This window comes from Chiloscyllium plagiosum, chromosome 9 (assembly GCF_004010195.1).
Source record: "Chiloscyllium plagiosum isolate BGI_BamShark_2017 chromosome 9, ASM401019v2, whole genome shotgun sequence".
In the NCBI taxonomy this organism is placed as follows: domain Eukaryota; kingdom Metazoa; phylum Chordata; class Chondrichthyes; order Orectolobiformes; family Hemiscylliidae; genus Chiloscyllium; species Chiloscyllium plagiosum.
In genome coordinates this window covers 63,302,004-63,323,385 of record NC_057718.1, presented here as the reverse complement: position 1 = coordinate 63,323,385, position 21,382 = coordinate 63,302,004, and the positions used below count along the sequence as shown (strand labels likewise).

The window sequence follows — 21,382 nt, the reverse complement described above, 5'->3', positions numbered from 1 at the left end:
AGTGCCAGAAGACTGGAGGATAGCAAATGTTGCCCTTGTTCAAGAAGGGGAGTAGAGACAACCCTGGAAATTATATACCTATGAGCCTTACTTTGGTTGTAGGTAATGTGCTGGGAAGGGTTATAAGAAATAGGATTTATAATCAACTAGAGAGGAAAAAGTTGATAAGGAATTGTCAACACGGTTTTGTGAAGGGTAGGATGTGCCTAACAAACCTTCTTGAATTCTTTGAGAAGATGACCAAACATGTGGATGAGAGAAACGTAGTTGATGTGGTGTATGTGGATTTCAGTAAGGTGTTTGATAAGGTTCCCCACGGTAGGCTATTGCACAAAATACGGAGGCATGGGATTGAGGGTGATTTAGCCAGAAATTGGCTTGCTGAAAGATGACAGGGTTGTGGTTGATGGGAAATATTTATCCTGGAGTTCAGTTCCTAGTGGGGTACCACAAGGATCTGTTTTGGGTCCACTGTTGTTTGTCATTTCTATAAATGACCTGGATGAGGGAGTAGAAGGATGGGTTAGTAAATTTGCGAATGACACTACTACAGTCGGTAGAGCTATGGATAGTGACGAAGGATGTTGTAGGTTACAGAGAGACAAAGATAAGCTGCAGAGTTGGACTAAGAGCTGGCAAATGGAGTTTAATGCAGAAAAGTATGAGGTGATTCACTTTGGAAAGAGTACCAGGAATGCAGAATACTGGACTAATGGTAAGATTCTTGGCAGTGTAGACCTCCCAACTCCTATACTGAATGCACTGACCAATAAAGACATGCATACCAAGTGCCTTCTTCAATGTCTTAACTACCTGTGACTCCACTTTCAAGGAACTATGAACCTGCACTCCAAGATCTCTTTGTTCGGCAATATTATAGAACATAAAACATTACAGGCCCTTGATGTTGCGCCGACCTGTGGAACCAATCTGAAGCCCACCTAACGTACATTATTCCGTTCTCGTCCATATGCCTATCCAATGATCATTTAAATGCCCTTGAAGTTGGTGAGTCTATAACTGCTGCAGGCAGTGCATTCCAAGCCACTACTACCAATAAAAGCTAACAGAGAGATCTCTGTGTCAGGTACATAGATCCTTGAAAAATTGCCACCCAGGTTGATAGGGTTGTTAAGAAGGCATACGATGTGTAAGCTTTTATTGGTAGAGGGATTGAGTTTCGGAACCATGAGACCATGCTGCAGCTGTACAAAACTCTGGTGCAGCCATATTTGGAGTATTGCGTACAGTTTTGTTCACCGCATTATAGGAAGGATGTGGAAGCTTTGGAAAGGGTTCAGGCGAGTTTTACTAGGATGTTGCCTGGTATGGAGGGCAGGTCTTACGAGGAAAGCCTGTTTATGTTAGAGAGAAGAGGTTGAGAGGCGACCTAATTGAGACATACAAGATAATCAGAGGGTTAGATAGGTTGGACGGTGAGAGCCTTTTTCCTCAGATGGTGATGGCTAGCATGAGGGGACGTAGCTTTACATTGAGGGGTGATAGATATTGGACAGATGTCAGAAGTAGTTTCTTTACTCAGAGTAGTAGTGGCGTGGAATGCACTGCCTGCAGCAGTAGTAGACTCGCCTACTTCAAGGGCATTTAAATGATCATTAGATAGGCATATGGACAAGAGTGCAATAATGTACGTTAGGTGGGCTTCAGATTGGTTCCACAGGTCAGCGCAACATCAAGGGCCGAAGGATCTGTACTGCGCTGTAATGTTTTATGTTCTATAATATTGCCGAACAAAGAGATCTTGGAGTGCAGGTTAATAGTTCCTCAAAAGTAGAGTCACAGGTAAATAGGGCATTAAAGAAGGCACTCGGTATGCATGTCTTTATTGGTCAGTGCATTGAGTATAGGAGTTGGGAGTCTTGTTGCAGCTGTGCATGACATTGGTTTGGCCACTTCTGGAATACTATGTGCAATTCTGAGGTCCCTGCTATCGGAAGGATGTTGTGAAACTTGAGAGGGTTCAGAAAAGATTTACAAGGATGTTGTCAGGGTTGGATGGTTTGAGATATAGGGAGAGGCTGGGGCTATTTTCCCTGGAGAGTTCTTCCAGAGATTTATGAAATCATGAGGGGCATAGATGGAGTGATTAGCCAAGGTCTTTTCCCCGGTTAGGCGAATCCAAAACTCAGGGCCATATGTTTAAGATGAGAGGGGAAATATTTAAAAGGGATCTAAGGGGTGACCTTTCCCCGCAGAGAGTGATACATGTATGGAATGAGCTGCCAGAGGAGATGGTACAATTTCAACATTTAAAAGGTATCTGAATGGGTCTGTAAGTAGGAAGAGTTTAGAAGGATATGGGTCAAACACTGATAAATGGGGCTAGATTAATTTGGAATGTCTGGTCGGCATGGACGAGTTGGACCGACAGGTGTTTCTGTGCTGTACAACTCTATAATTCTAAAAAACCTCCACTTAATTTGTCACAATTTAAGGCAAAGCCACAGAATAGTTGGTTGTATTGAGCAACTCGCCTTGCTTACACGTAAGCAAAAAACAGCAGTTGTTGTCTATGGATGCAGTGAAAGTCTATTAAAGAAACGAGTCTAAATGAGTCCAAGTGAGATCAAGAATTGGGTTAGTGTACCAAATATGGCAAAGGCCATGGGCCCAGCAGCATCTCACTGGTATTGCTAAAAACCTGTGCTTGAACTAGCTGCACTGCTAGCCAAACTGCTCCATTGCAGCAACATCGGGATAACATCTAGCCTTATGTTGTTAAGTGGCAAACAAGCGATAATTATCTCCAAAAAAAGATTCTAGCTATATTGCCTTAATATTCAATGGTATTTTCATTGCTGAAACTACACCATTAACATCCTTGGAGTCATCATTAACCAGAACCTTAAGTGGGTCAGCCAAATATATTGTGTGGTGATAAGATTATGTCAGAGACTGTGGTAATAGTCTCTGTTTGTCTGATGAGTACATTTCCAAAAGCACTCAAGAAGCTGAACAGAATCCAAACCAAAACCAACACTTTTGATTGGCATCCTGTCTTCCATCTTAAAAATTGAGTCCTACTGACACACCAGTGTGTACCATCTACAAGATACATTGCAAAAGCCCATGAAAGCTTCTTTGACAGCAGCTCCTAAACCCGTAAACTCCACCATTCAGCAGGATAAAGGGAGCAGATTCATTAGAAAACCACCACCCCAAGTCATATACCACCTTGAGTTGAAAATATATTACAACTCCTTTATCAGCATTGGATTAATACTCTGGAACTCCCTCCCTAACTGTACACTAGGAGAACCTTTATCACACTGGCTTCAGTAATACAAGAAGATTTCATCACTCCCTTCTCAAAGACAGTTTGGAGTAGACAATAAGACCATGGAACATAAGAAAAGAAATAAGCCATTTGACCCATCAAGACTGGTCTGCCGTTCAATGAGAGTTGAGATCATGGTGGTGGAAAAGCACAGCAGGTCAGGCAGCATCCATGGAGCAGGAAAATCGACGTTTATGCCCAAAACATTAATTCTCCTGCTGCACGGATGCTGCCTGACCTGCTGTGCTTTTGCAGCAACCACACTCTCAACTCTGATCTCCAGCATCTGCAGTCCTCACTTTCTCCCTGCTGTTCAATTAGATCATGGCTGATCTGATACTCCTCAATTCCACTTTCCTGTCTTATCCCCATAACCATCAATTTCCCTAATGATTAGAAATCTGCCTACTTCAGTCTTGAATATTCTTTAACAATCAAGCCTGTATAGCCCATTGCAGTAAAGAATTACACAGATTCATCACTCGCTCTGGGAGAAATAAATCATTCTCATCTCTGTCTTAAATGGATGACTGCTTAATCTGAGATGATGCCTTCTAATTCCAGATTCTCCCAATGGAAACAACGTCTCTGCATCTACCCTGATAAAAGAATCTTGTTCGTTTCAATAAATTCTGTTCTCATTCTTCTAAACTCCAAAGACTACAAGCCCAATCTACTCAAGTACTCCTCATCTGAAAGTATCTCCAACCCAGGCTTCTCTGGACTGGCTCCAATGCTAGTATGTCTTTCCTTCGATAAAGGGACCAAAACTGTTCACAGTATGCCAGTTATGGTCTGACTAGTGCCTTGTTTGTTTTAGTAAGACCTTCCATGTTTAACACTTCATTCTCTTTGAAACAAAAACTAACATTATATTGATGTTCACTATTACCTGCTGAGCTCATCATAGCTTTTTGTGAGTCATGCACAAGAGCCCTAAATCCCACTGTGTTGCAGCTTTCTCAATTTAAATAATATTCAGATCTTCTATTGTTCTAGCCAAAGTGCATAACCTTCCATCATCCCGGATTATATTCTATCTGCCATTTTTTTGCCTGCTCACTTATCTTTGCTGTATTCTATTTTTGTCATCTGCAAACTTGATAGCACATTCAATTTCATCATCCAAATCACTAATACATTCTGTAAATAATTGTGGCTCCAGCACTGATCCCTGTGGCACTCCACTAGTTGCATGTTACCACCCTGAAAAAGCTTTCTTTATGTCAACTCTCCATCTGCCAGCCCTCTATCAATGCTAATGCATTACTTCTAATACCAAAGACTGTTATGTGTGGTGCCTTATTGAATGCCTTTGGGAAATCCAAATATATTACATCTACTGGTTCTCGTTTATCTAACCTGCATGTTACCTCCTCAAAGAACTGTAATTAAATTTGTCAGACACGATTTCCTCTTCATGATGCCATTTTGACTCTGCTTGACTCTAAATGCTGTGTGATTACATTCTTTATAATAGACTTTAACATTTTTCCCAAAGGCACATGTTAAGCTATCTCGTGTATAGGTACCTGTGTTTTTTCTCTCTGTCTTTTTGAGTAATTGTGTTACATTGGCAGTTTTCCAATCATCTGGGACATTTCCAGAATCTAATAGTTCTTGGAAGATCACTAGCAATACCTCCACTACCTCTGCAGCTACTTTATTTAAAATCCTAGGATGCAACCCATCATATCCAGGGGCCTTATAGGCTTTTAGCCCTAGTTCTTTTACTCGAGGAATAGTTATTGTGTTTATTTCATCCCCCTTTTAGCCCTTCATTGTCTTTAGAATGCAGATGGTGTGCTCTACTGTGAGGACTGATACTGGTCTTGGCAAGACACCAACATGCCATGAAGAAGTTATATAGAAATTCGAAATTAATTTGAGTCTGATCTTAGTAAATAATTTTGATAGACATTTTGCAGTAATAAGCTTATATTTGCCGCATTTTAAACTATATGTTTGAGATTCTTCATATTTTGTTTACTGTTGTCTTTCCTGGTGTATTAATCTAATGTTGTTGCCTTTTGTTCCACACTTTTGCTTTTCTTGATATGTCATTTATTTCTGTTTGGGAACTTAATTGCCAATAATACATTACTAATAATATATTAATTCAGTGAAATCGTGAGTGCACATTGTGAATAACGGAAACAGATAACCAATAATTTTCTCTGTCTTTAGAATGAAAATAATTCTGATCCTGATACTTGTGAAGCAGTGCAACCCAGAAAAAATCATTATATGGATGATAGGGATTCCACAATCTCCAGTAGTTTATGTGGCATGTCCAACAAAGATTACTGCAAGAAGCTCACGGAACTAAAAAATGCACAAGCACACACTATGGCAATACTAGCAAAACTGTATGAGGATAAACTCTGTGTCAGAAGCATGGCAGCTACTTCAGAGGATCCCTGTGAATCTTCAGTGTGTTACAGGTAGATAATTGTGTTGAAAATATGGATAACTTACACCCATGATGGACTTCTAGATCTCAGGGCAGCTATGATATAGATGGCAATCAAAATGTTACTACCAATTTTAACTAAATAGTTTAGCCAGTGGCCTGCACAGGCAGATTTTCTTCTGATTTTTTACCTTCAAACTTAAACATGGATAATTGATCTTTCCAGTTTACTTCTGACTGCACCCTCACAGTCTCGGTGTCTGCTATTTATTCATTTTTCCAGCACCCCTTCAACCATCTGCTACATCTACCATTACACCCCTGCTGAATTCCTATCTTACTAGTATGTGCTTCACTCTTTTTCTAGTTAGTACTACCTCTGATATTTACTATATATCTGATCTTCTCCAGTTGTTCTATTAATTCTCCACAATATTTCTTTCTACAACTAGAAAAACCATCCAAGAACTATCATTTGCTTCTTTTTAAACTTGTAACTCTTCCTCCTCAGACCTATCATCTGTACAGATTACAAAAGCATAATTGACCAGCTTGATAAGTACTATGCCTCCATCTTCAACACTCTTGAGACATCCTTTTACAAGAATGGATTGTACAAGTTTTTTAAGAGCATTTCATAATATTCTAAATAAAGTCAAACTTACTGTTGTAAATTTGTATAGTTTAGGTAAGAAAAACAATGGCCGCCTATCTTACTCAACAACTGAGGTGGGCAGTACTGCACACTCAAGCCTGTCAGAAATGTCAAATGAAGATCCAGAGAAAAGTGGGGAAAATCGCGTGTCCTATGGAAGGGATCAAATTCAGAGCATGTGGGATGGATTTTCTGTGCAGGAGTATATTTCAGATGAGGAACCCCAGAAGCCCAGAAACTCAAATTTACCACTTGCAAAAATGCAAGTAATAAAGAAGGAGCAAAAGCAGTGGTCACCAAAAATCACAATACCTCAACCTTTCCAAATGACTCTTAGAGAGGCTGAGAAAAAGAAACTGAAGATAAAATCCAGGTCTGAAATTGAAGTAGAGAATCAGATGCTGAGAAAACAATTAGAGGAAGAAGCAGAGTGTCAGAAAAAGTTCCGTGCTAATCCTGTACCAGCTCATACCTATATTCCTTTGTTGGCAGAAATAATGGAACGGAATGAAGAAAGAAGGAGATTTGTAAAGATGAGAAGCAAAGAAATTTTACTGGCATTGCAAAAACCATTTGACTTTCTTGAAAGAGAGGAGAAAAAGAAAGAAATTAGAAAAATGCAAATACAGGAACTAGATATTTCAGAAAGTAAACCAAAGAAATTTAAAGCAAAACCAGTTCCTAAATATCTTTATGATCAAACAATTAGTGACAGAATTAAAGAGCAAGAACTCTATCGTGTAATTAAAATGAAAGTGAGAGCTCAAGAGACATTACGTGGTGCATCCCTTCCAAAAGGTATGCTTCGTAATACCTTATTGGAAAAGAAGGAAGCAACATGTTGGAACCCAAATAAAGAACTGAAATTCAAACCCAAGATTAACACCAAAGTACCAAATTTTGAGATGTTGCACAGAAAGTCTCGGAGACAACGTATGAGAAAGAAAAACTTGACATTGACAACCGCGTGTGAACCCTTCCGACTGCTCGTTCCTCAAATTCCTTCAAAAAAAGAAAAGGTGTTGAATGATATAATGGAAGATGAAAACCACTTAAAAGAGACCCGCTGGCCTTATATGTCATGCAGAAACCGTTGGAAATCACATGACAACACAAATTCAAATCAGTCAGGATCATTGGACTTGAAAATTATGAAGGTCACAGAGTCTGAAAAGAAGAGGAAAGAAGCTGTTAGGTAAGAACAACTTTCATCTTTCATGATTTATTAATAAACTAAAAGTGATATGTCCTGCAGTATTTTCTGAAAATATTTTCATGAAGGATGTCAGTCTCTGAGGAATTTCCTTGCTCAATAATTAAAGTGGGGTCAGGTACAGCATAACAGAAGATTGGCATTAAATTGCAGCAAATGAAATTGTGTCTGGAATTTGAGTAAACAGGATAAGCAAATGTAAATCACTAACTGTACAGCATTATATAGATGGACTGATCAGGTGGGCTGAACAGTGGCAATTGAATTTAATCCTGAAAAGTGTGATGTAATACATTTTAGGAGGAAGGCATATGCCTTAATTAGTCAAGGTATTGAATAGGAGAGCAAGGAGGTTATAATGGAGCTGAATATAACATTAGTTAAGCCACAGCTGAAGTAATGTGCCATACTATAGGAAGAATGTGTTTACACTGGAGAGGGTGCAGACAGGATTCACCAGGATGTTGCCTGCGCTGCTGAGAGATTAGCTAGGCTGGAGTTGTTCTCCTTAGAGTGGAGAACGCTGTGGGGAATCTAATTGGAGTGTACAAAGTTCTGAGGGACATACACAGGGTAAATAGGGAGAAATGTTTTCTCTTAATAGAGGAGTCACTAACAACGGGACACTGTTTTAAGCTAAGGAGAAGAAGGGTTAGATGGGTTTTGAGGAAAGAAAGTTTCACCCAGAGCGAGGTGAATATCTGGAAGTCTTTACTTGAAAGGGTGATAGAGGCATGAATCCTCAAGAACTGTATAGTTGAGAACTTGAAACTCCATAACATACAAAGTTATGGGGTCAGCGCTGGAAAATTGAACTAGAACAGATGGATGATTGAACTAGAACAGATAGATAGATAGGCCGAAGGACCTTTTGCTGTAAAAACTCTGACTGTATGGAAGGGCTGCGAAACTAGCAGTAGAAAAACTGAAAATTGAGTCGGGATTTCAATATGAAACCAGGTGCAGAAAGAAAATAAAAGGATTTAAGTATTGAAATGGACCAAGAGGAAAAAGGACAGACTTTTTTTTAAATGTTATATTTTACAGTTTTAAAATTCTCAACAATAATTACAACCAAAGGAACACTTTTAAAGCTGATTTTTGATGTTAGTGAGGTTGTTTTGTGATTAACATGATTAATGCTTATGTCATTATTAATTAGGCATTTAGATAAAAACAGTAGGCTTAACGTTTCATAATAAACACAGAAAATTCTGAAAATACTCAGAGGGTATAATAATAAGCTCAATGGAGGCATGGAAACTGCACCATAAAATCATAAAATGCAGGAACAGAAGTAGGGCAATCAATCCATTGAGTTTGCTCCTCCTTTCAATGAGATCATAGACAATCTTATAATCTACCATACTTTGCTGCCTTTTCGCCATAATCCTTGATTCCCTTACTGATTAAAACTGTCTATCTCAGTTCTTAACATATTTACTGATCCAGCCAACACAGCCTTCAGCAGTACAGTATTCCACAGATTCACTACCCTCAAAGAAGAAATTTTTCCTCATTCCTCTCTTCAATGGGTAACCTTTTATTCTGAGATTATGCCCTCTAGTCCTAGACTCACCCACAAGGGGACATAACCTTTCTGCATCTATTCTGTCCAAGTCCCCTAGGAATCCTTTACATTCAATAAGTTCACCTCTCATGTATCTAAGCTCCAATAATAAGTACACGACTAACCTATTCAATGTCTGCTTCATACTCAGGATCAGCCTAGCGAATCTTCTTTTTGACAATGTAAATTACTAAATCAAATATTTGCAACATCACAAGATAAAGAGTTGAATGGTGTGGATTTATACCTATTGTGGAGTACAATTGAATTTATCAAATGCTGTCAATAAACAAATTTTCCAATATATAAGACTTAATCAAAATTTTAATTCTTAACTGCTTTTAATCTAATAAATCTTTATGTTGGCATCTGTACTAAGTTTTCTAGCTTATCATTTTACAGGAAATTGCTGGGAGAAAAAAGGAAGAAAGAAGAAAATGAGGAAAACTGGAAACGCGAGCAGAAACGGAGTGAGAGAAAATGGAAAAAAGTCATATCTACCCGTGCCTGGGCGAATGATCCACACAAGAGCTTGGCTGAAGTCTCAAGATCAAAACTAAAACAATACAGGTGTGGTTTGTGTTTTGTCAATAACGTGTGATATCTTCATCTTCGGATGAGTTTTAGTATGTCCACAATATATTTTGAATTACTTTGAGGTGCTTTTTCTTTGTTTTCAGTAATAGCTGTTGCCTCTGATGCAACTTTATCCATCATGTCGAGGCAACAAGGCAGCACCAAGCTGGCAAAGCAAGTTTAGAGTTTCAGCTGGAACTTCTAAAATCCAAGTTTTCAGTTATTTTTCAACATTGCACTAAATCTACTTTTGTCCAGAGAATCTACAAAAAGCAAATGTAAGCTGGCCAACTTATTGCTCTTTTAAGCCAATCTTGATTATCAGCAAAGTGTTGAAAGTGCTATCAAGTGGCAGCTACACCGCAATAACCTGCTGATCGATGCTGAGTTCCAGCTCTTGCTGGATCACTTGGCTTCTAATCTCATTACTACTGTGACCAGACACGAACAAAATTACTGAGCTCAAGAGGTAATGTCAGAGTGACTGACCCTGATATCAACGGAGCATTAAGACTGAGTGTGGCACCAAGAAGCCCAAGTAAAACTGAAGTCAATGGGAAAAATGTCCACTGTTTGCAGTCCTACCAAGCGCAAAGAAAGATTGGTTTTGGTTTTTCCTGCTCAATCACCTTAGTGCAAGAATATTGTTGCAGAGTTTCGTCAAGGTAGAGTCCTAGGTTCACTTCAGATGCTTCGATAACGACCTTTCTTCACATTATAAGTCTGACATTGAGCGATCATCAGCAAATATTCATTAGCAATGTATATCATCAACAATGTTCATTATTATTCATGACTCAGACATCAAAGCAGTCTATATCCATATGCAGCAAAATCGGGACAACATTCAGGTTTGGACTGATAAGGGACTTTGAACATTTACACCACGAAAGTGCCAGGTAATGGTCATCTTCAAGAAGACAGAATCTAACTATCTACTATCTGTTGACATTCAGTGGTATTACCATTATTGAATACCTCAGTGGCAATATCCAGGTGGTGGTTACCATTGACTAGAAACTGAACTGGATTACCTGTGGCTACAAGAGCGGAACAGAGGCTGTGAATGATGTGGCAAGTATCTCAAATCCCCATTATGTGGTCCACCAGCTAAAATGCAGAGGTCAGGAGTGGAATGGAGTACTCTTAACTTGTCTGGATGAGTTTCCTGCAAAAACACTCAAAACATCTCACAATCCATCTGAGACGAGGCAGCCTACTTGACTGGCGCTCCATCTACTACTCTAATTGTTCACTTCTTCTGCCACTGATGCATAGTGGCATCAGTACATGCAATGTACAAGAATCATTGTAGCCAAAGTTCCTTTTTATTTAGATTACTTACAGTGTGGAAACAGGCCCTTCGGCCCAACAAGTCCACACCGACACGCCGAAGCACAACCAACCCAGACCCATTCCCCTACATTTACCCCTTCACCTAACATTATGGGCAATTTAGCATGGCCAATTCACCTAACCTACACATTTTTGGATTGTGGGAGGAAACCAGAGCACCCGGAGGAAACCCACGCAGACACGGGGAGAATATGCAAACTCCACACAGAGAGCCGCCTGGGGCAGGAACTGAACCCGGGTCTCTGGCGCTGTGAGGCAGCAGTGCTAACCACTGTGCCACCGTGCTGCCCACGGATTAGCATCTTCCAAATTTATGATTCCTAACATCAAGCAGGACAAAAGCAGCGGCTGCAAAGGCTGCATGAGAACACCACCAAACACCGTATTGAATCGGGGTCAAGAGTGGAGTGCTGGAAAAGCACAGCAGGTCAGGCAGTATCTGAGGAGCAGGAGAATTGATGTTTCGTCAATTTTCCTGTTCCTCGGATGCTGCCTGACCTGCTATGCTTTTCCAGTACCACACTCTTGACTCTGATCTCCAGCATCTGCGGTCCTCACTTTCTCCTTCTTACCATATTGAATCGGAACTGTATAATTCATTCCTTCACTGTCGTTAAGCCAAAACCCAGGAACCCCCTTTTTCACAGCATAATAGGTATATTGGTGTACCTATTATCAGATAGACTACAATGTTTTCAGACTGCAGCTCATTTTCACTTTCTCAAGGACAGCTAGGAATGACCAACAAATAATAGCCTTGCCAATGACATTCACATCCCAAGGAAAAGTAATAAAAGAATAGGGGCAGAAGTAGGCCACTTTGCTCCTCAAACCTGCTTGCAATTCAATAAGATCATGATGATTTGTTTGTCCAAAGCTGCACAATCCTCCATGAGAGAGAGATTCTTCCATCTGTTCTCAAAAGATATTTGTGTGGCAGCTGAAACACCACAATGGAAGCAGCGTTCTGCAGCAGGGGAGGCTGAGGAGTGTGGTGTTCAACCTTTATTTCCCATGAGACTTCAGCAGGGTTTCGGACGAGGTTTACTTTTTGTTTTCTTTTATTTTTGACTCGTGTTGATGAGTTGAGGCCAGTGGGAAAGCATTCTCTCCCAGGTGATTCCTACCTAGTTTGCAGAGATGTCATGAGTCACCACAGGAGGAAGTGTTGAGCAATTTTTTGCAGTTTAACTGTTCAGGTGAAACACAACTCTGTTCTCTGGACTGGGGAGGAGGCACTGGGTCTGGAAGTAGCATTCATAGGTTTAAGATCCTGTGTAGTATCCTGCTTGCTTCCCCAACATTGCTGCCTGTGTCAACCAAGTTGTCTCATTGGCATAGCTAACCTGGAGGATTTGGTGCAGAAATATCCATTATAGCTGTTGAAAAGGCCAACCCATGGCAGACAGTTGTTGAGAATCTGTGTTCAACTGGAGTTGTCACTAAAAAAAAATGCAGAACTTAACAGTGATTCATTAGGATGTTGATAAGCCTGAAGGCTTTCAGCAATGAATAATTGTTGAAGTCTTTTTGTACTAGGTAGTGCTATAGGCCAATGACAAGTCCTTGAAGGCAATTCCAGTCTTCAGCTAATTCCAGTCTTAAGCTGCTTCTGGACTGCCTCAATGTTGGTAGTCAGCGCAAAGATTTGATCAGTGTTTTCCTTCACTGAAATCTTCCTGCTTGTTTGCAAGGACAGCTTCTCAAATAGATTTTAATGGTTTAAGGGCAAACCTTGTAAACCATAAGCTGCATAATGATGAGATGAAATTTTTTGAATCATAGTCTTGGTTTCCTAGCTTTAAGATAGTTTGAAATGCTGCCAAATATCTGGAATTATCTGTGTTAAGAATTTTGGAGAGAACTTTGGAAGTGAATCTAGAAACTACATCTGTTAATCTGGATCTGGATCATGATGATTTCTGGATGAATATCACTGATCCTGGTGATCTTTCCAAACGTGGCAGTGGTCAGCGTTGTCTACAGTGCTGAAAGCAACTAAGAAAATGATGTGTGATGTGACTACTTGCAGAGAGAGCTAAGGAAGTCAATAAACAAACTGGAGAGTGCTGCTATCTTCACACAATTATATCTTGGCTAGTTACAAGAGAGCAAGAGATTGCTGATAGTGTTTCATATCATTCATATCCATCAATGCTGTTGCTGTGCATGAATATTTTAAAATTATTTCAAAGAACATGGGCTTCACTGGCTAGGATCAGCATTTGTTGCCCATCCCTAATTACCCTTGAGAAGATAATAAATAGTGAATTGCCTTCTTGAATCAATGCTTTTGATGTGATGTAACTATATTTACTCCTAATCTTATGAGGGCAGGCATCTCTAAATCATGTCAACTGTCCTCCTTCCACAACAGAATTCTGATGTCTGATATTGGGTTTTCAAATGACTCATCCAGCCCAACAGAGCTGGTGTTTAGTAATTACTGTTTTGATGCTCAATATGTTAGTTTGGGAGGAGACACTAGTGTTCGACTGCCTTTCTTAATACTGATCTTCGAGGATAGGCCTAGATGGTATATCTGCAGTATTTGAGATGCCTGCTGTATGTTGTTCAAGTCTCACAAGCATATAGAAGTGCAGGGATCATTATTGTTAACCTCAGGTTTGAGATCTAGGTACTCAAGTTCTCTTTTCCTTGGTTGGCTGAAGACTGAGCCAGCAAACGGTGACAATGTTGAATTTCAAAGTCTGTCTCTGTCATTATTGAGAGGAGGCTCACAAGATGTGTAGAATAGTCCACATTTCCCAGGATTTTGCTTTTGCTTAAGTCAAGGGTTATGGAGGAGGTTTTCTTTGTGGGTGCTGATTGGAACAGGATATTCATTTTCTGAGCCTTTAGTGGAAGACCCATTTTCTTCCATTCAGAATCCCCCTGGTGTCCATCCTTTTTATGTTTTTGGGACAATTTCCTCTTTTTGCCACCAAATCATTCAATGCCTAGAGGCGGTTTTTGAATTCCCTATTATGCTAGTGCCAGAAACTTCTTGTACTTCTCTTATTTGCTTTTTCAATTTCTTTCTGAACTGTCTATATTCTTGTTTGTGTCATCCGCCTGATATCTGTCATTAGCACACTTTTTCTCGGGACATACCTAGGGAATGTTCCACATTGTTGGGTAGATGTCAGTGTTGTAGTTGTATTGGAACAGGTTGGCTTTAGGTGCAGTTTGTTCTGAAGCACATCTTAAGTACAATTGCCTGAATGTTGTGAGGGCCCACATAGATCAGTAGTCCACATCTTATATCAAGATGATATCATACAAAGTGGTAAAACTGCAAGACAGAGGAAGAGGAGGGGGTGGAAAGAGTTGTCAACCGGAGGTCAGATCAGCAGCGCATTTTTAGGCAGCAGATCTGTGACAGAATAGATTGATGGAGTGTTCTGATGTACTGGAAGACCCTTTGAATCCTGGTAACTTGAATCATGACAGCAGTAAGCTGAGCTTATACCAAGTTTTTAATGCAGCATTCAGATATTGGCAGTTTGGTGCTTGAGCTGCAGTAGAAGCTGACACATCAGATGTTGGGTGTTGCATCAAGGTTGGCTCCATTGGTGTATTGATGAAGGGTCTATATTGGCTATAAACTCTGCAAAGCTCTGTGCAAAGTTGGTGCTGGACACAATGCTTAATATTAACACAGGCTTTCTGGTAGATTTGCCAGTGCATCAAACATTAAGTGTGCACACACATTGCTGTCATCTAGAGCCTGTACCATCAGATTTCTCATTTGATTCCTTTGCAAGAGAACGAATGTGTGACCTCATCCTGTAACAAGCTATTACTTGCATAATCCTTTCTCCTACTAATACTCAGCATCTCACCATGTGCAAATCCCTCTTCTGTGCTACCCTCTTCATTACACAGAGCGTTGATATCTGAACCAATGGCTACAAGTGTGAAATTGAGTGATATTGTCCCTTTATCTTCCCTTTTTCTTGTTGTTCCTACACTGGCAATTCTTAACAATGTGCAATAGAAAAGGGATAAGACTTGGGTTGCTGAGAGGAAAGGAAAAGAAAGACCTGCATTTATATAGCATCTTTTGTGATTTCACAATATCCCAGGTGCTCTACAGCCAATTAAGGGCATTTATTTCAAAGCATAAATGGAGGAAATTGTGTAGCCAATTTCATACCGAGCAACTTCCCACAACAGCAAAGTGATAACAGTCAGATAATCTATTTTAGTCTGAGGGAGTTGTGCAGGCAGAAAGAAGTTGTCATCATGCATGCATTTAATCGTGCATCACAAAAGCAATTCTTTCACCCATTTTCATGGATTATTCAATTTAACTGCTATTGTGTTTTAACAGGAATCATCAAAGAAAAAGAACAAAAGAATATCTGCTGGAGCTTGAGGAAATGCAGGCGAGGGTAAGCAGGAGGCCTCTGCTCTTAGAAGAGCAAACAAAGGTATGAACCTAAAATGGTTTAAGCTGCATAAATGTTCCTAAGCATAAATGTTAGCATATTCCAAAAGAAGATTAATTAGCTTTGTTTTTCTCAATCATTTGTTTCTTGGAGTTATGTCTGTTTGTTTGTTTTATACTACTTTGGGATGGATTACTGCACAGAGTGTAAGTCTAGGTTTATTTGGTCACATCTCTGGAGAGGAACAGGAACACAATTTTCTCATTCACCACTGGGACTGCTACCAAATTAAGCCAAAGCTAACACATCCTTAAGGAGAAAGTGAGGTCTGCAGATGCTGGAGATCAGAGCTGAAAATGTGTTGCTGGAAAAGCGCAGCAGGTCAGGCAGCATCCAGGGAACAGGAGAATCGACGTTTCGGGCAAAAGCCCTTCGTCAGGAATGAGGAAAGTTTGTCCTGCTGGACAAACTTTCCTCATTCCTGAAGAAGGGCTTATGCATGAAACGTCGATTCTCTTGTTCCCTGGATGCTGCCTGACCTGCTGCGCTTTTCCAGCAACACATTTTCAGCTAACACATCCTTACGCTATCTGAATTCTCTAAATCAGTAGATTGATTGATTGATGGGGAAATAGGTTGCTACTATGCTTACTGTTTTTTGAATCTTAATAATTAATGAGAAAATAATGTTTGTGTCTTTTTTATATTTTTTTAATTAACTGTGTTCCACCACTTTGTTTAGGATGACCCCTACATCCCTTGAATCAATGTTTTTAAAAATGAAAATGAGCAGGGAAAATATATATGTAAAAGACACAAACACGAGATCCAATATGGCGGTGGTCTGAGTGGTCTGCTGTGCTGGGCTCTGTGCCATATCCCCGGGCAAGGTGGACCTTTACCTCCCCCCTCACCAACCACCCCCAGAAGAGAAAAGTATTAATTTAAACTTACTGATCATCTGGAGCTGCTGAAATCGTGTGTGACATCTTTTAATGCTAGGATGAAATTGAATAAAGAAAAGGGGCCTAAAGGAACACAGCAGACAGGCACTCACCTACTGCATCAGGGGGGGTGATTGCAACCAGTGCTCAAACTCCCGTGGTGGCCCTTTTGGATCTAACAGGACATCAGCATTTACTCTCTGAATCTTCCAGCAGTAGAACCACTACCTGCCATGCTAAAAAAGAATGAGCAGGCAATCCAATTACTGGACCGAAGAAGGAGGCAGTGGAGGAGAGGACCGTGGCGGAGGTCTCGGCAGGAAGAATCTGAATGCTGGAAAACCAGGTTCAGGTCCTTCAGGAACATGTTGACAACCTAGAGAACAAAAATGAGAGAAAAAACTTATGGCTCGTGGGTCTTCCAGAATGTGAGGAAGGCGAGGACCTTGTCGGCTCCCTGGAGAAGTGGCTCCCGAAGTTCCTGGGGTTGGAGTTGGAGTCGAGCTTAGTGAGAGTGGAGTGGCCCACCCGATCGCAATGCACTGGTCCAGTTTGGACCCACGCCCCTGCGCAGTTCTAGTGCAGATCCTGCATTATAAAGAAAAACAGTTAATAGTTGAAACAGCAAGAAGACTGGGAAGAAATTCACAGGATTTAATGTACAAAGGCTTAAAGATAATGTTTTTTCAGGATCCCTAATTAGGAAGAAAAGGGCATTTGATGAAGTCAAGAAAGAATTAAGTGACCTGAACATTCAATATTCCTTGAGATACTCGGCCGTGTTGCTTTTCTGCCATGGGGAGACTGTATATAACTTTAACTCCACAGAAAAGGCGAATGACTTTGTGAATTCTTTGAAGGACTTGAGTTGGGGTGGAAGGGGAGGGGGCATTGTTGCAGACAATGGTATGGGTTTTTTATTGCCTTTTTTTTCACTTCTCTCTCCTTTTTTTGTGTTATTGGCTTTATACATACAGCCTTGCTGTAAAACTGGAATTGTTTTATATGTTGGTCGATTGGGTATTATCTAGGGCCCCTTTTTTAACTGCTGTCCTTTTGATTTTGCATTGGGGGTGGCTATATCTGTTGTTAAGATGAGTGTGGGGGGGAATGGGCATTCATTGTTAACTGTCAGAACTTAAACAACAGGTTTTCCTCATTTGTGAATTGTCTGGGGCTAGGGCATGGCCTCAGCTAGAGGGAAATAAGATGGTAGGAAGGATTGGGAGGAATGCTCCCTATGGGCAAGGGGCAAGAAGATCTCTAGTGAATTGGGGGTTATTTGGGTGTTTGTTTCGGTTAAATGGAATGATTAGTTTTTTAATTGTAGTAGTTTTAGACTTCATAGAGTTAAGGTCTTTGTAGCTCATCACACCTTAGATAAGCTTCCTCCTCTTGGGAAACCACAGGCTGCCCTGGATGACCATGGTTTTTTGGTGTTACTTTTTTTTGTATATAGATGTTTTATAAAAGATTTTTAAAGGTCTTTAATACAAATATTTATTTAAAAAGATACAAACACTAGATGTACAGGGCTGAAATATATAAAAAATAATTGTATTGCTGAGTAAAAGGCAAATAAAATGTATATTGCATTTAAAATACACTCCATTTTTTGTTCTGTGGAAAAGCTATGACTAATCATAATTTCTTTTTTCATCATAGTGCTCCATATAGGAACTTAGGCTGCCTTACAAATGAAGTTGAAATGCAAAGCATCTCTCAAAATAAGCAGTAAACATATCACCAAACAACTTAAATAGTATCACAGTTGACAATGTCTTATTGAGACATTATCTTAGCTACCAATTGTCTAATGCTTAGTGTAAAGTTACTAAAACCAATTTAGTAAAATATTCAGGTGAAAACTGAACTAATCTGTCAAATTTTATTGTATCTAGAGGAATGCCAGAAGAGCAGCAGAGAGACATTATGCTACAGCTCTAAAATTACAGGGATTAAGTGAAGATTTTGTATCCAGAAAAGGTCACTCTCTCCCAGGCTTTGTTTCACATTCCAGTGATGAAGAGTCTGAGAGGAGTGAAGCCAACAGCGGAGAAAGGTAACTCTTCTCTGTACTGACAATTGACACTTGTATTTAATGTTTGAGATGTTTTCAACAAACCAGTTTTTGAAAAGGCTATTTATCTTGTTATAATTCAACAATTAACAGGCAATTAATTTTCTTGAGTATTACGGGGCTGAAAGTAAGACTAATAGCATTTTAAAATAAGACTAATAGTGGAAAGGGTTCTTTAGTGTGTGATTTTATTTCTTTTTAATATTGCCAAAATAAGTGCAATGAAAACATTGAAAAACTTGAAATGAAAAACAGTGTAAACCTTGAAATGACTCATGGGTAGAAGACAATGTCATTGGTTGCTCTTCATTCCAAATTTTATCCTGTCCGGTCCAGCTTCAGATTTACAAAGACAAAACAGAAATTGTTGGAAAAGCTCAGCAGGTCCTGGCAGCATCTGTGGAGAGAAATCAGAGTTAACACCTCAGTTTCAGTAATCCTTATTGGACCCAAAACATTAACTCTGATTTCTATACTACCAGACCTACTGAGTTTTTGCAGCAATGTCTGTATTGTTTCTGAATTCCAGCATCCGTAGTTATTGTGATTTTTGTTTTTAAGTTCAGCTTCAAGTTTAATTCAGTTTTTCTTTTATTCCATTTGGAAATGTGAGGATTAAGTAGTGTCTAAGATTTAAGTGAAACGTATTAACCAATTTTGCTTTTGTTAACCTTTGATAGCATTCCAACAGAGTATCCTTTATTGCTGAAAACATAATTGGAGGATAATTAATTTTATACCAATCATGTTTTATTTTGTCTCAAGCTGACCATACCATTTAGTCAGAATAGATAAGATATTTTGCTACCTTTTGTTGGACTAACGTTAGGAATTATATTAAAAAAACTTCAGTATCATACGGAAGGAAATCAATTGCAGCTTATCCTGGTCTCTATTCTGTTGAAGATTTGGTAAGTAAAGATGAAATTTGCCCAACTCTAAACTTTTCTAAGGCACATCAAAGTTTTTAGCCACCATTACTAAGATTAGATTGTTGGAAGCTATTTGTACAAATCCAAAGCATTTTTTCTACAGTTCTCAGGAAGAAATTGATGGATTCGAGTCTGATGATGGCCAAGATGGTAGTGAGCACACTGAGGAATCAAGAGACATGGAAGGAAAGGAATTCAAAATAAATAAAGATGAGTAACTACAAAGGAAGTGGCAAACAGGAAAAAATTTATATAAATGGTTAACTGTATAAGTATGATTTATTGTATATTAATTGTGTTTCCTTTATTTCTTCCTGGTGATACAATTCAGATTAACTTTTAAATATGATCAGGAACTAGTAAATTCTAATGTTCATGGTAGAACACTTAATGATGAAACTGATTCACTTTCATGAATCAAGGATTTTAGCAAGGGTATGACAAGTTTATGGTATGCATTCTTAACCATACAACAGAAAACCAATCAATATTGTTGTCAACTATTTTTAACGAAAATACCTCAAGTATTTCCTATGAAGGAATTTGCTGAATGACTTATGTGCTGCATATTAGCTCAGATATATACTTGTGTTAACGTTTGAACAGTTTTCAAAAACTTTCGGCCAAATATTCATCCTGTAAACATTGTGAATTGCAATGAAGGAATCTGAACCATGGATACTACCACATTCGTTTTCAGATGCAGGTTCATTTAAAATAACTAGCCTAAATTATAAAATCACCATGATGAACTGCACAGTTAAAATGTTGACTGCATTTAGGAGTTCCAAGTTGGAATTAACTAATCAGATTCAAATTGTTTGCATTTGATTCTGATTTAAAAACTAAGATTTCAAAACCTAAAAGGAGAACAAGTACTCTCTTTCTATAGTAACAGAAAATGTATGGATAATATTTTTGCTGAACTGTCAACTACTGTAAACTGGTTCATAATGTATCTGGAACTCTTCATTAGTACTTTATAATATAAATGGATCCTGAAAAATAATTGCAAAAAAAAAATCAGTTTTGCTTAATGGAAAAAGAACAGTGTATGTACATAACAGTGTTAAAGAAAAGGAGTAAACCATTTTTGTGAATAGAAGACACTATGCAAGAAAATATAGAAATCAACAAAATATGCTAATCTAGCTACCAATTGCCCCATATCCCATGAATAAATATAAAAACAACTTTTGTTCTTCAGTTTTTTCATTGGTGGAATCCAACATCAAAATTATTTATTAAAACAAGATCCACAAACTAGGGATAATATCTGAAATCATCAATAGAAACTATTTATTCTTATTTTTATTCTTTTTTTAAATAAGGGCATTCAATATGGCCCTAGTCTACATATGCTGGTGTACTTGCTCCATTTAAACCTACTTTGGTAACATGGCCAAGTAGACGCTGGATTCAGGTTTCTGTCTCTTTGAAAATTTGGGTTCCAATCTCACTGCTGACAAATATCCTAATAGTTTGTCATTCAGATGCTTTGATATCTTCTCTGGTCCATTTGGAGGTTTTGTTCAAGATTTCCACACCAGGTGTAGCATAAGTCTGGACGTCTCTTGTAAGTAGAGAATATGAGCACAATTTGAGCTTGTTAAGCCAAATGGAGCTTTCACGATGTAGGTCAACGGGACCTTATTAGTTCAACCAGAGAGTGATCAATATTGTCAACTATTTTCAGATCACCCCTGATAATGATATGTTGATCTAATTTTGGAAACTTCCTGTTTGTAAGTTTCAGTTGACCTCTTGACATTTTGTTACAGTGTCCCATCAACAGCTGTCTAAGCCATGATATTGTTAATTTAAAAGTTTCACCTTCTAAGAAGACCCATCGGGGTTAATTTAGAAAAATTAAAACAGGAGTAAGCCACACCTCAAGTCTGCTCTATTATTCAGTTGGAGCATGACACATTTGTACCTCAGTCCTCTTTAC

General features: G+C 39.0%; 1 protein-coding gene across 9 annotated transcripts in view; it reads left to right on the top strand.

Moving 5' to 3' along the window:
- fam161a (FAM161 centrosomal protein A) overlaps nucleotides 1-20,994 on the top strand; it is a 38,162-nt gene extending 17,168 nt beyond the window's left edge. For 4 of the 9 annotated variants that reach the window (XM_043696086.1, XM_043696085.1, XM_043696089.1 and 1 more), the window contains 6 exons: nucleotides 5,486-5,742; nucleotides 6,395-7,561; nucleotides 9,552-9,719; nucleotides 15,418-15,517; nucleotides 18,321-18,481; nucleotides 19,535-20,994. In XM_043696086.1, coding sequence (XP_043552021.1) covers nucleotides 5,486-5,742; nucleotides 6,395-7,561; nucleotides 9,552-9,719; nucleotides 15,418-15,517; nucleotides 18,321-18,481; nucleotides 19,535-19,649 — 1,968 coding nt within the window. In that variant the 3' untranslated portion in view covers nucleotides 19,650-20,994. The other 5 variants (XM_043696083.1, XM_043696084.1, XM_043696090.1 and 2 more) reach the window with 4 other exon arrangements.
- The last annotated feature ends 388 nt before the right edge of the window (nucleotides 20,995-21,382 follow it).